The following is a 14752-nucleotide window of genomic DNA, read 5'->3' as shown; positions in this document are numbered from 1 at the left end:
CTCTATCCCAGTAGCAACTGGCGTAATTGGGTTTATGTCAGGGAAACATACGATCTAATTTAAACAAACCCTCGTAGCGTGTTTGTTAATTAGGATTGGGCCTTTCTAATTATTAATGCAAACCAGAAATTAAATCCTACGGTCGTACCTAGGGTTGTTTTTGGGTTAGGGAAATAGTTAACGGTCGTACCTTAGCTACCGATAAATTAAGGAAGGGTTGGTTGTTTAGCGCGTGCGAGACAACTATAACCACTCTATTAATAAATGTTGGAATTACCTTTGAATCAATGATCAGTTGCATGAACCATTTCTGAAGTATACCCTTGGCTAGAGTTTCTCTTAGTTATTTCTTTTAATTAATTATTTTCTGCATTTAATTTATTTAGTTGTCGTTTAATCCCAAAACCCCCTATTAATCTTGACTTGAAAAGAAATAAATTTCTCGCCAGTCCCTCAGGAGACGACCCTGCTTACCACTGTCTACTAAGTTAGTAAATTCAGTTAAATAATTAATTCAAGTATATCGGATTAAGCAAACTCTTCGGGAACAGGGTGAATCAAGTAACCTATTGCACACCTAGAGTCCCTGCTCCAGTACTCGAATTGATTATTGACTGCTTTATGTGGTAGTTAGGTTTTATTTATTATTATTGCACAGGTTCGGCAATAATCCAAACGGGTATGATCAAGGATGGTGGGATAACTACAGTTATGATTATACAACAGGGCCAATGAATTTTCAGCAGTATGAGTCTCAAGAGTCATCATCTATGTCAGGTATGTCTCTTGAAGAGATAGTTGAATTAACGTATCAAATTCAACAGGAGACACAAGTGAGCAGGCGTAACCTAGCAGATCAAATGGAACAATTGACATCCAGGATAGAGCGATTAGCTTCTCACCTTGAAGAATTGCCCTCACAAATCAACATTAGCCTTGAGGAAGATGAGAGTGCAATTATCCGGTCAAATGATATGGAACTGCAAGAGCTTCAAAGAGATGAATCTAAAGATGCAGTTGAAAAGGAAGTTAATGTGCAGAAAATGAGCTCCCAATATCAACCCGTCCAAGTGAATGAATCCAGTGAACGATCTCCAAATGCAGTGACATCTTCTCCACTCCTTAATCAATACTTTCCTGACTCCTATTCTTTAACTCCTGTTACTGAAATTGATTTTATTATACCAGAAAATTTAAAATTTCATGACAGGAATAAGTTAAGAGTGGAGATGGCAAAATATCTTGAACCAATAAATGCAAGTGAGGGAGAAGTGAGTGGAGAATGCAGATCATTGTTGACTTGTTTAGCACCATTTACTAGTCCATGGAAGCCCGCAATTCGTGTGCTCAAGGATTACTCCATCTATGAGGGTTACCAGGATCACATTGAAGATGAAACACTGAAGCGAGCCACAAGATTTTATCCTCCGTGAACAAGCATAGCATGTCTAGCCAAAGACATTAAAGAAAGGCGCTGCTTGGGAGGCAACCCAAGGCTCTTTATTTTAGTTTTCTTATGTTTTTGGAGTTTTTGTTAAGTGTTAGTTGCATTTAGTGATTTGTTGTTTGGTGGCAGGGAATTAGCGGTTAGGCGTGCCCACGCCAAGTGGTCATGCCTGAGAAAAAGGAATTTTCGCTCAGGTTCTGCGAACTCCATAGTAGTTAGACGTGCCCACGCCAGATGGTCACGCCTGACGGAGGAAATTTTCGTTCAGAATCTGCGGACTCTATAGCAGTTAGACGTGCCCACGCCAGGTGGTCACGCTTGAGGGAAAGGAATTTTCGTTCAAGATCTGCGGGCTCTATAGCAATTAGACGTGCCCACGCCTAGGCCAGAGGTTCCTTATTCTGAAAAAAAAAAAAAGAGATAAAATTTTTACAAAAGCAATTTCAATTTTTGGAGAATTTCGGTAAGACTAGTTAAAAAAAAAAAAACCATTTTATTTTCTTTTCCTTCTTTTCTTCTTTCTTTTCTTTCTTCCTTCTTCCCCGCTGCCCCTGCTTTCCCCTTTTCTCTTGTTCCTTTAACCAGAGCCGCCGGCGATAAGCGCCTGCCCGAGCTCTGCGACAGCCGCGCCACCAGCACGCCGCACTCCAGCTCTGCGCACCACCACCACCACTCCAGCTTTCCTCCTGTTTTGTCTGCTATCCTCCTCCGCCACTGCTGTCGGCTATCTCCACCAGCGGTCAACCTCCTACTTCCTCCCTCGCGCGCAGCTTTCGCCCACAACCAGACCACCTCACGGTCCACTTCGCTGAGGAGCCGCGCCGCCGCCTGCTCGAGCTCCACAACCACCGCTACTAGTCATCACTGTCGCACGCTGCCAGCGCCGCAGCCCAGCCCGCGGGCCTGTTGCCCTCCACCAGCTCAGGGTCGCCCCCACCTCAGCCACGCCAACATCCCAACCTCCCTGGTGCCAGGTTTTTCTTTATTAATTTTCTGGTCCCCGATTCCAATTTCTTGATGTTGATGGGATCTTGATGATTACGATTTCATTGAGTAAATTTGTTGGATAACGCAGGAGATGATTTGAGCATTTTCTGGGTTCATTTAGAACTGAATTGAGTTTAATTGCTGCTCGATTGTTGGCCGTTTGATTTATCGTTTGCCCTGTGACTCACCAGTGGTACTGGTTGATTAATTTTAAAGTTTAAGTTCTTGCGATTGAGTTGCTGCCATTGAATTTAATTCTTTCCTGTCTGGGCACCAGTGGTACGGGTTGGGGTATTATAACTACATTTGTTGATACTTGGTTCTAGTTGGTGGGCTACTTGATTGAAAACTGCCAAACATTTTGTTTTAGTTGTAGTCAGAATTTTGAACTACTATTTCTGGTTTTGACGGTTTCTTGGCTTATTTGCTAATTTCGGTTGGTTGAGTTGTGTAATTTCTTGTCCAATTGGAGCCATTTGGACAGATTTTGGGTGGGCAAGTTTTGTCGCTCTTTGTTGATCTTTGGGAGGCATTTCTGACCGTATTCTACGTATTCAAATTGGTCGAATTCACTGCTTTGTTGAGGTTATTTTTGGTATCACTTGAGTTCTACTTTGCTGATTTCTGTCTTGCGTCCCTTGAAGTGCCTTTGGTTGGGTATTTTCTTCATTTGTTTGTTGAATTGGAAGGCTACTGTGCCACTTCCATTGCTTATTGCTGTTGGTGGCGTCTAATTGACTTGCTGGGAGTATTTTACCTTTTGATTTCAATTGCTAAATCTTTAGAGCATTTGTTGCGATTTTGGACTACATTGTTCCTGCATTTGACCCAATTGGAGCCACCAGTGAGTATTTGCTGGTTTGATGTTCTCTGTTGCACTCTAGTTCGCCCGGATCAAGACGCACGTCGAAGCTCTCCTTCCCTCTACAATCTTTCACTGCCGCGCACTACCGTAGCACCATTTTCACTCCACCGTTCCCACCTATTCCATAGCCGCCCGAGACCTTCCACCACGTATTCAGGGAAGTCCCGTTGCCCTTCGCCTTGCTATTACTGTTTATTTGTCACATTGAGGGCAATGTGTGATTTAGGTGTGGGAGGAGTAGTATATTGGCATTTTATTGAAAAAGTGCAAGTGTAGGCATTTTTGTTGGAATTTTTGTTTGACTTTGTCGAATTTTGTCCAATTTTTGCCTATCTTTGTGCTTATTTGTGATTATTCCTGATAAACGATGGTTAGATGTCTCAAATTTTTCTATTGCTAAGATTTTACACTTTAAGGTGTTGAGTATGACATGGTTGAGTTTAAGGGTATCTCTTTGATGAATATTTGAGATTTTGTGACTTTTGCACTTTTTGGTTAACTTTTCTAAGTATTGTAAATATTTGTCTAGCATTTTTTTACACAAAATTGGTTCAGTTATTAATCTTAGTTCTCCATGTTTAAGAAATGAAGCGGGTTTGTGTGGTATTTAATTTTATTTTTGGTGCTTATTTATGAATAGTATTAGGCTATACTCCGCTAGTATCGTTGCCTAGTAACCGGGAGTCTTCACCACAAGTGTCGACTTTCGCGTCAAAAAGCGACGATAGCTATGAGTATGTGGTTTTTAAGCGATGATGGCTGAGTAACCGGGCTCCTTCATTTGGCCAATGTCGGAGTTCGCGTCAAAATGCTTGAATGGCTAAAAACTAAGCATTCCCCCTGAAGAAAAAAAAATCAAATAAGTGGGGATATTCTAGAAAAGAAAAAATATATGCTAAAAGTGAAAAATGTGGAAGTATTTGAATGAATTGTTAGCCCGCTGATTCATGAATTTTAATGTTGAGATTTTGCTTAATAGTCGAACCATTTGCTTATGGATGCTGGTTGAATATTTTATATTCTTAGGTGTGGGGGAAATTGATAGAACGCTAATTTAGCATTAATTTTGTTATAATTTCCCTTTCTTATTGGATTGGATATTGCATTAATAGACATATTTTGTTTGAATTGTATGTTTAGGGGATGTTTATCCAATTGGAGAAGGAAAGTGCAAAAATAGCAGCTTTTAGAAGATTTTCCTCCAAGTAAGTGTGGACGCGTGAGAAGACATCAAACAAGCTTGGAGTATGTGGGTTTCTATGCAGGGCAGTATCCTAATTCAAGTGGGAGTCGTCATCACAACTAGAAGATGATATTATCTGCCAAGTTTCTAATTAGTAATTGGGTTGGTTTAGGAGACTTTTAAGCACTTTGTTTTGCTATCTTTTAGGAGTTAGTTTTCCTATGGTAGGAGATTTCTTTGGCATCAATCACTACAGATTGTGAGGGAGGAAGTTGATTGCGTTTTAGAAAGCTAGAAAATAGGAAAGGAAGGCCGGATCCCGCGTGATTAAGAGTTGAAGGCAGCAACAAATTCGGTTCTTCTTCTCACGGCAGAAATAAAAAAGGGCACAATTGCTTTGTTCTTATGATTTTTTTTTCTTTGGCTAGTTGGCCGATTTGGCCAGGAACAATTTTGTAAGGTTCGAATAGCTCTTTCGCATGGTTAGTTCTCCATTAATGGAGGACTAACCTCTTAATTCTAGTGAAGAGGACAACTGAAGACTTGGTTCAACAATTACTGTGAGATCTAATTTATTTTAATTGTTTCCTCCATTTATTGGTATTCATATGTTTCCTGCTTTTAACCGTTATAGCTCTTGTGTATGATTGATTAGTGCGCAATAATTAATTATTCATACAGGCTATTTTGCTAAATAGAGGTAATTGAATCCGTAATTGTTCGTTATCTCTATCCCAGTAGCAACTGGCGTAATTGGGTTTATGTCAGGGAAACATACGATCTAATTTAAACAAACCCTCGTAGCGTGTTTGTTAATTAGGATTGGGCCTTTCTAATTATTAATGCAAACCAGAAATTAAATCCTACGGTCGTACCTAGGGTTGTTTTTGGGTTAGGGAAATAGTTAACGGTCGTACCTTAGCTACCGATAAATTAAGGAAGGGTTGGTTGTTTAGCGCGTGCGAGACAACTATAACCACTCTATTAATAAATGTTGGAATTACCTTTGAATCAATGATCAGTTGCATGAACCATTTCTGAAGTATACCCTTGGCTAGAGTTTCTCTTAGTTATTTCTTTTAATTAATTATTTTCTGCATTTAATTTATTTAGTTGTCGTTTAATCCCAAAACCCCCTATTAATCTTGACTTGAAAAGAAATAAATTTCTCGCCAGTCCCTCAGGAGACGACCCTGCTTACCACTGTCTACTAAGTTAGTAAATTCAGTTAAATAATTAATTCAAGTATATCGGATTAAGCAAACTTTTCGGGAACAGGGTGAATCAAGTAACCTATTGCACACCTAGAGTCCCTGCTCCAGTACTCGAATTGATTATTGACTGCTTTATGTGGTAGTTAGGTTTTATTTATTATTATTGCACAGGTTCGGCACCTGTCACGTTGTCAAACTGAAGCCTAGTCGCTCCTACATGACGCGACTGTCAGAAATGTTTTTTTTTTTTTTTAAATCATCTTGCTCATTTGAAAAAAAATTTTTGCTGGCGCGATAGGCATAGAATGATACCACGGAAACAACGGACTACATTTGACCGAATTTTTTTGCCAAAGGTCTATATTCTAATCAATTAGCCAAAAATAAGATCATCATTTAGATTTTACTCTTATGATTTGTTTACGAACCCAAAGCATGGTTGGCTAATAAACCACTGGATCAAGCAATTTCGCAGCATCAGGTAAAATTAATAAGCCGACAGAGATAATAAAAAATGATTATTTGAAGAGGAGAAGTAACAAGAATTATAAGTTCTCTCTATCAAATGTCTAACTAAAAAAGGATAAAAGTTCTCTCTTACAAATTTGGTCTCTAGACATACTTTTAGTCCCTGTAAAAGATGAAGAAAACGTACTATCAGGACTTGTCACATTCTGATACACCAAAAGTATGAAATGCCATCTTTTGAAGTGTGTTAATTCTTCACAAAATATGCTGAAAAGAACGTTTTCCCTCCTCTTCCTTGGACCTTTGTGCAATTCAAGACTTCTTGCATCTGCATTTCTCTCACTGCTCCAAATTGATTGTTTATACTGTCACAAACATCCAACTCTTTTACCAACAAGTACATCAGTCCAGTTTGACTAAAATCAGCTGCGCCTTGATAGATCTCCCGTATCAGCTTCCATGCTCGGATCAGAAATTATTAAAACTGCCCTAAGGATGTACAAGCTAAATTATTACCTTCCTGTCTGCATTCTGACCAGCAGATAACGAAAAACTTATGTTTGAGAACTATTTGTGAAACATCCATCAAAGCTAGTGCTATCTAATGAGCTAAATTAACATCATTGATAACTGCCTTCATCTTCAAACCCTGTCTGGTCAATGAAAATAACTTCTGTCCCTTAGCATTCTAATCAGAAATGCAACGGCAAATGGTGGTGTCCTTTGTCCAATAACATGAGGTCTGCTTCCTTAGACTCTGGAATAAACATCATAATATTACATTTCAGAACAGCTTCAATCATGACAAACTACGAAAGCAAAGAAAAGGTATGGACTGGTAACTAGTGCAAGAAAATTGAAAACCAGATTCTTTCACAATCACAACACATGTTAAGCACCAAATATACATAAAAATCTTCAAGAGCAAAAGAAAAGCTATGTGGCATATGGTAAACATTCAACAACAAATAACAGTGCAGAAAAACACCCTGTTTTCATGCCAATTACATGACTCAAGCATATTAGAATGCAAACTTAGAGTTCTTGGGGAGAGAAGTGCTGCATTATCACTTTTGTGCACCACATACCTCCCGAGCTCTTCTTCTTCAGCAGCAATGGAAAACAACACAAAGCTGATGTATGAGCTTGCATTGTTCATCTTCATTGCATTGTTCATCTTCAAGGTTACAATACAGTAATCCAGCTCACTGAACAGAAAATCAAGGCAATTGTGACGTATAAACTTTCCAAACTTGTGAAAGATGCTAAACAATTATCCAACATTTTTGTCATTGAAAAGAAAAAAACATTATTGTCATTGATATGAAGCATGCAGTGTCAATAATAAGGGGAGAATGTTCACAGCACTCTAGTTCCTCCACATACATATTTGAAGTTCAAATAGACTGATCCAATTTTATGGCAATAAGTACACAGAGTCCCAAAGAATAGCAGATTGTATCATGAATTTTCTTTGAAAATCGTTTCTCGATTAGCTTTAATGTTATCCGTTGAGACTGGCAATATCAATGATGGAAAAATGAAGAATGAGTCCATGTACATCTAGCATTGCACGTCAAATGAAACATTTTGTAGCACATTCAAACGAAGAGGCTAATTGGGTATGAACCATTGCTAATAATTTCGTCCTTGGCCAAATAGAATGTAACAAGTTGAAGTTAAAGAGATTTAAGATGTTCAAATCTTTCAGTAGTTCAGAGAGGCAGAGAAAACACAGAATTTTGGTCTCTTCCAATTTGTTCAGCAATCAGCATGCTACACCAAAGGGAAAAAAAGTTTTGGTAATTGATTTACTAAAAACATATCAAGAATGCAGATAAAAAACTATCAAAACTGCCCTGAAGATGAACAAGCTAAAGTATTTCCTTTCTTTTTGCAGTCCCAGCAGGAGATGACTAAAAGCATATGTTTGGGGAACCTGGGGAGAACCACCTATTGGTGAAGCCTCCATCAAAGCTAGCGCTCTCTGATGTGCAAGATTCTCATCATTGATTACTAACTTCATCTTCAAACCTGTCTAGTCAGTGAAAATAACTTCTGCCCCCTGGCAATCTTGTAAGAAATGCAACAGCAAAGGGTGGTGTCTTTGTCGAACAACATGAGGTCTGCTTTCTAAGACTGTGGAAAATACCATCGTAATGTTACACTTCAGTATGACTTCAGTTATGACAGCTAAGGAATGCAAAGAAAAGGTATGGTCTAGTAACCAGTACAAGAAAATGGAAAAAACCAGCTTCTTTCACAATCAAATGACATGTTAAGCACCTAGTAAATGTACAATCTTAAAGATTAAAAACTAAGCTATATAGCACAGGACAAACGTTCAAAAGTACATGAAAGTACAAAAAAAACACCCTGTTTTCTGGCAAATTGCATGACTCAAGCATACTTTGATAAAAACTTGCACTAGTTTCCTTGTATTTTTAATAAATTGGGTGGAGGTTAAAAAGAGTTCTTGGGGAGAGAAGCTGATGTTTGAGAACCATCATACCTTCTGGTTTCTCCTTCTTCAGCAACGATGGGAATCAACATGAAACTAATGTTTGAGCACCATTATTGCCTTCTTGTTCAGTCACTGCTAGACAAGGTAACAGTATAGTAATTCAGCTTACAGAACAAAAAAGCAAGGTAATTGTGATGTACAAACTTCTCAAACTTCTGAAAGATGATAAACAACCATCCCATATTATTGTCATTCTTATGAAGCATGCATCACCAATTGTGAGGGGTGAAGGTTTGCAGCACTCTAGTTCATCAACAAACATATTTGAACTTCAAGGAGACTGATCTAATTTTATGGCAATAAGAACACAGAGTCCCAAAGAATAGCAAACCGTATCATGAATTTTCTTCACAACTATTTCTTGATTAGCTTTAATGTCGTCCATTCAGACTGGCAATATCAATGACAAAAAAATGACGAATGCTTCCATGTACATCTAGCATTGCACATCCAATGAAACATTTGCTAACACATTCAAACAGAGAGGCTAATTATGTATGTACCGTTGCTAATAATTTCGTTCTTGGCCAAATATAAGGTAACAAGTTGAGTTTTTAAGATGTTCAAAATCTTTCAGTGGGCAGATGCAGAGAAAATCCAGAATTTTGGTCTCTTCCAATTTGCTCAAAAACAGGCTTTGTTCAAACTAATCTTTGAAAAGAAACCAAGGTCTGCCCAAAAGAAGAGAATTAATTACAGAGAATAACTTTGAGAAAAGAGATGGAGAAAAAGAGTACAAGAGACTGAAGAGCAAATATACGTCAACGAGATGCAGATACAAAAAATTTATACACATATTTATGAGTGTGAACTTTAGATAGGAAAATCTTACAAAATAACTTGAAATCTCCTCCTCCAAGTAGATGCCTCTTTGGGGAGTGTATCGTTGTCTTAATAGAAGACAATAATAAACTTCAACACAAGTTAACTTGGTGAGTCGTCTCATGGCGGCCTCGGGTGGTAAAGACTGAAGCTTTTGGCAAAACCATAGCTTTAGGGTTTCAAGGGACACAAGGTTTCCAATCCAATCCGGTAGCACTCGTATTCCTCCAAAGTTGTGAAGACTTAGTGAAGTGAGGATAGTCAAGTATTGAAGCTGGTGTGGCAGGGACTCCGTGTGAGACAGCCCTTGTAAGCGAAGCTCACGGAGTGTTGATACAGATCTTAAACCAGACCAATCAAAACCATCGACTGAGGAGTCATCTGAGGAGAAGGGACTGTTGATGCTCAATTCTCTTAAGCTGGTGGCAAAAGCAAATCCATTGAACCTATGAGGGATCAATTTGGGACAATCGAATAAGCTGAATTTCTCGAGAGAAGGCGTCTCGTGCAAATTAAGCGAAAATGATACCAGATTGGGGCACCACATCACCCACAGGGACCGCAGAGACCGGCATTTCTGTCCATTTACTCCCAGACTAATTAATCTTGGGCACCTTTTGATCGTCAATCGCTGCAAACTGGATCCAAACAGATCTGGCAGCTCCCTAAGATTGTCGCTAGAGTCGATCCACAACTCCTCAACAGAAGCAGTGCCGTAACCCGTTTTGATACTAGTTAGATTATCGCAATTCTCCACGTATAGCCTTTTACACGAGCATGGAAGAGCGGTCAGCTGGGGGCAACGTTGAATGCGAAAATTCCTCAGCATGGGAAAGACATCTGCTTCTGCTTCACCTACTGTTGACCTCACTTGGTCTGCACCTTTCCACTCTACCAAATTCCCCATATTTTCTACATAGAGTTCTTCAAGGGCAGGAAAGAATTTTCGTCTTCTAGCGCCGCTCCCTGATGCTCGTGATCTGCCCTCCTCCTCCTCCTCCTCATTAGCAGTAATACCGTAGAATTCATCTCCAATAAATCGAATGTTGCCCAATCTTATCAAAGAGAGACGTTTGAGGGATGGTAGTTGTCCTAATGAGGGGAGTTCACTGCATCTCTTGCAGTCTTCTATCCGCAATGCCTCCAATTTTGACAAATTGATAAGCCATTGTGGAAATTTATTACCCATAAAATATTGAATTTTCAACTTTTCCAAATTTGGGTGAGGTTGGAGACCTTCCAACACATCCTCCTCACGGTTATCGCTTTCCCGATCCCCACTCTCCCATTTAAACTCCAAGTAAGACAGATCTGGCTTTTCGAACAATTTTGCTTGTTTAGCTGCTTCTTTGCCCTTCACTAGTCCAAGATTTCTTATAGTCAACGATCCTTTCAGATATTTCAAGGTCCCAAGCTCTTCGATGCCACAACCCTTCTCTTGACTTACATTAAAGAACTTTAGAGTTTGAAGACAAGTCAATCGTCCCATCTGCATCGGCATTTTCAATTTTGCATTATAATCATAGTAGTTTAGATGTCGCAAGCTAATCAAATCGCTCATCCGTTTTGGAAAACCTCCTTTAAGTTCATCATCATCAATCGTTAGTGTCTGCAAATTATATAGCTTGCAAAGAGATTCCGGCAAACTTCTGATTCTAGAAGATGAAATGTCGAGCAGCCGCAAATGTAGTAGTTTGCCAATGGAGCTCGGTAGAAAATTGACATCATATCCAGACAATTTGAGAACATTCAAGCACTTGAATCTTAAAAGCATGTTCATGTCAGTAGATACGCCACCCTCTAGATGGAGAAATAATGTGCGAATTGATGCTGGTATTTTCCTTATGGTATTTTCTTCCAAACCTTTAGAAGAGTCCAATGCAAGGTAGCGATCCTGATTGCTGCTTTCTGGATTGAGAATTGATTTTGCAAAATCATGCACCAGATCGTGCATTTTATAGTATGTGCTCCCCTCATCTTCGACTTTTTCCAGCAAGGAACTTTGTAACAAAATCCTTAGATACTCGCCTCCTCTTTCCTCCATCATTCCTGTGTTTTCCCGATCTGGTAGAACAAAACCTTCAGCAACCCAATGCTCAATTAGTTCATCTTCTCCTAATTCAGTGTCCTGGGGAAAAATCGAGCAATATGCAAAACATTTCTTAACTGATGGAGATGATAAATGATCAAAGCTCACCTTAAGTATTTGATTAATTTGGCTTTGATATTTATTCAAAAGACTCTCCTGCACAATGGAGTGCCACTTCTCTCTTCTGTTGGTACGCAACAAGCCACCAATCAAACTTGCCGCCAAGGGTAGGCCATCGCATCTCCTTAAAATTTGCTCCTTTAGTGCTTCCAATTCTTCTGGTACTTCTTCCCCTGCACTCATCACCTTTCCTTTTATGATGAACCAGCACTCATCACCTGATAGCTTTCCTAAGAAATAAGGACGATCATTCATTTGCAAATCTCTAGGCACAGCATTAGCCACATATTCTAGACGAGTAGTGAGAAGACACCAGCTTCCTTTGGTTTCGTTGAGTCCCATCAAAGTGTTGAAATAATCATTCCACAATCCTTGTTCATGATCCCACACATCATCAAGAACAAGGAAATATTTTTGTCCCTTGAGCTTTTCTCCAATGTTTTTAACGATAACATTCCTGTCATCCACTTTAACTTCTTCTCCTGTCAATTGTACTAAAATGAGCTTGAACAGCTCCATTATCTTAATTTGTTCTTTAGCCACACAAACCCAAATTTTTTGGCCAAAGTGCCCATCTATTTTTGGATTATTGTAGACTGATTTCGCCAGAGTTGTCTTTCCCAAACCTCCCGGGCCTGTTATGGGAATAACAGAAAGAACCTTTTCAGATGGGCTCGATAACATGTCCACAATCTTTGACTCGTCGCCGGATCTTCCCACAACGTTCGGAACGACAATAGAGTCGGTCTGTCTGGCACCAGCGGCATCAGCAGGGAGTGCAGCTTCTTTTTGCTGCTTTTTGGCCAATCTCAACTCATTGGCTCGCTGGTTGATCCTTTCTAGGTTGGTGTTGATGTCCCGGATCTTTGAAGCCAAGCTGGAACTAAAGCCAATTGCATTAAAGAAGGAGAAGAAGAAGCATACCTTCTTCTTCATTGGTTGATTTCGGTACTTCACCTCCCGACGAAGATTGTCGTAGTTGAGCTCGTCTAGCACGGTATCAGCTTTAAAAACCTCATCTTCTAGCTGCTTGAGCCACTCTCGCACCCCTTGGGTATGCATTTTCCCGTCAGCATCAGCCAAGAAACCTTGGATGATTGCAGCAGTGTTGCTTAGTCTCTCCAACTCTGCTTTGACCTCCCGAACCATACCAATGCGGTCCGCAGCAATGGAAATAAGTGTCCCCAAGACGACCTTAACAGTAGCACTGATAGCAGCGTCAGCCATTGTTTCTTGCTTGGAATTGGAACTAGGATCGAAAGGTTTTCTGATATCAGAGATGGAAGGAATGTTTCAGCAACAAATGGTAGAAATCAGAATAGAAGCCAGTCAGAATAAGAGAGAGATGAGTTAACGATTCCAGTGGGTTGATGTGTGAGATTCAGATTAGTATAATTGTGATTAATCAAATTGATTTAGTCACTGGTGGGGGCCTTAATTGTGGAAGAACACCAACTAATTGTTCTAGTTTTTGTTGAATGTGAAACTGATTTGAATCTTCGTGTGATTTGTTATCCACAACAATTCTAAGTTTGGTCAATGAAGGCGGCCATTAGTTGTTTCGGTAGAATACTTGAAAGACATCGGGGAGCCCTCGATCAGTGGTTCAATTCAGTGGGAAATTTGGATGCTTTTGCAATGGAAGTTTTCCATTATTGTCAATGTAGTACCTATTTTGCCAGCTGGCTGCTTTTGTACACAACGATGAATGCGTTAAAAGAGTTGAAGAGTTGGCTGCTCTTGACCATTGGACCAATCTCATAATTGTAGAAGAGTTGCATTTGCTGAATGCCACATTTCAGTCTTCGTAGGCATAAAGTTTTAACAAAAGCAATCGTGATCCTCAATATTTTGTACATGTGCAGTTTTAGTCCATAAAGTTATAGCAAGAGCAAGTCTGGTCCCGTTTATATTCAATTTAAAGCTGCTTTTAGGACATTTGAAGAATTTTATCTCAATTACTAACAAAATTTAGTCATGTCTAAGCCATGTGCCTATTAAATTGAATTTCAAAATAAAGAAGCAAAATAGTATCTTACTTTAAGCAACAAAATTAAGAACTCATTTGTTAACTATTTAACCAGTAAAAAGAAGGAAAATTTTTAAACTAAGACTTCAATATACCAAGTTCATCGATCTAGAATTCATTTTCACTAACTATCTCTAGTGTCTCCAAGTAAAAAAATGTGATTCCTAATTTTTAGTATAGATTAACAAATTTTCTTTCTTTTTTTCTTGAGTAATTTGTTACTAATGTGTTAGCATGCAAGTTATTCTTATTGTTAAAGATTACTCATTATTTTGATTCTCTTTTAAGAAGTTTTTTTTTAACAAATATGTGACTACACGTGATTGATTTGATTAATATTTAAAAAAATTCGTCAGTGGTCCTCAAAATGCTTCAAATTGGTGACATTGAAAATCGGATTGCTCTTTTATAAGGATTAATCTTTTCTATACTGACAATGTATACACTATCATCATTGTATTAATGATAACTATATAAAATTTAAATTTAAATTTAATTTTTGCACACGTGTCATGAATTTAACGATGAGAGTGTATGCACTGTCAGTGTTATAAAATTTATTTAATTAATAATAGGGGTTAATTGCCATTTATCTTGCTAAGGTATGTCCTGTTTCTCATTTTACCCTCTAATTTCTATTTTGTAACACTTAACCCCCTAAGAGGGAAAAAAAAATCCCTCTACAATGTTGATATTTTCTTCTTTTTTCCCCTTCCCTTCTAGTTTTTATTCCAAATTACATTTTTAAAAATTTTATTAATTTTTATTCTTATTTAAAAAATTTTTATTTTTAAGCAAATAAAAAATTTTTAAACTAAAAATTTATAAAGTTGAAGAAACAACATATTTTTTTTTGTATAACAGATTAATTACAATTCACCGGCTTCTTTTATTCTCCAATTTAAGAAATTAAGAGAAAATTTTTATTTACTTCCTTATAATTAGACAATTCATAATCAGCTATCCATTTTTTACAATCACACAATGACTTTTATTTGCGTATA

At 38.4% G+C, this 14752-nt stretch overlaps 1 protein-coding gene across 17 annotated transcripts in view; it reads right to left on the bottom strand.

Moving 5' to 3' along the window:
* LOC113698024 (putative disease resistance protein RGA4) overlaps window positions 1–13466 on the bottom strand; it is a 50219-nt gene extending 36753 nt beyond the window's left edge. For 7 of the 17 annotated variants that reach the window (XM_072051687.1, XM_072051682.1, XM_072051683.1 and 4 more), the window contains exons 1-2: window positions 9521–13466; window positions 8677–8763 (exon numbers count right to left, since the gene is read on the bottom strand). In XM_072051687.1, coding sequence (XP_071907788.1) covers window positions 8758–8763; window positions 9521–12946 — 3432 coding nt within the window. In that variant the 5' untranslated portion in view covers window positions 12947–13466 and the 3' untranslated portion in view covers window positions 8677–8757. Of the gene's footprint in view, window positions 1–6201; window positions 6922–7252; window positions 8304–8676; window positions 8764–9520 lie in introns of those variants that run through there. The other 10 variants (XM_027217705.2, XM_027217699.2, XM_027217728.2 and 7 more) reach the window with 10 other exon arrangements.
* Between the last annotated feature and the right edge of the window lie 1286 nt (window positions 13467–14752).

The sequence above is a fragment of the Coffea arabica genome, chromosome 1e (genome assembly GCF_036785885.1).
Source record: "Coffea arabica cultivar ET-39 chromosome 1e, Coffea Arabica ET-39 HiFi, whole genome shotgun sequence".
In the NCBI taxonomy this organism is placed as follows: Eukaryota; Viridiplantae; Streptophyta; class Magnoliopsida; order Gentianales; family Rubiaceae; genus Coffea; species Coffea arabica.
This window is presented reverse-complemented; position numbering and strand designations above follow the sequence as displayed.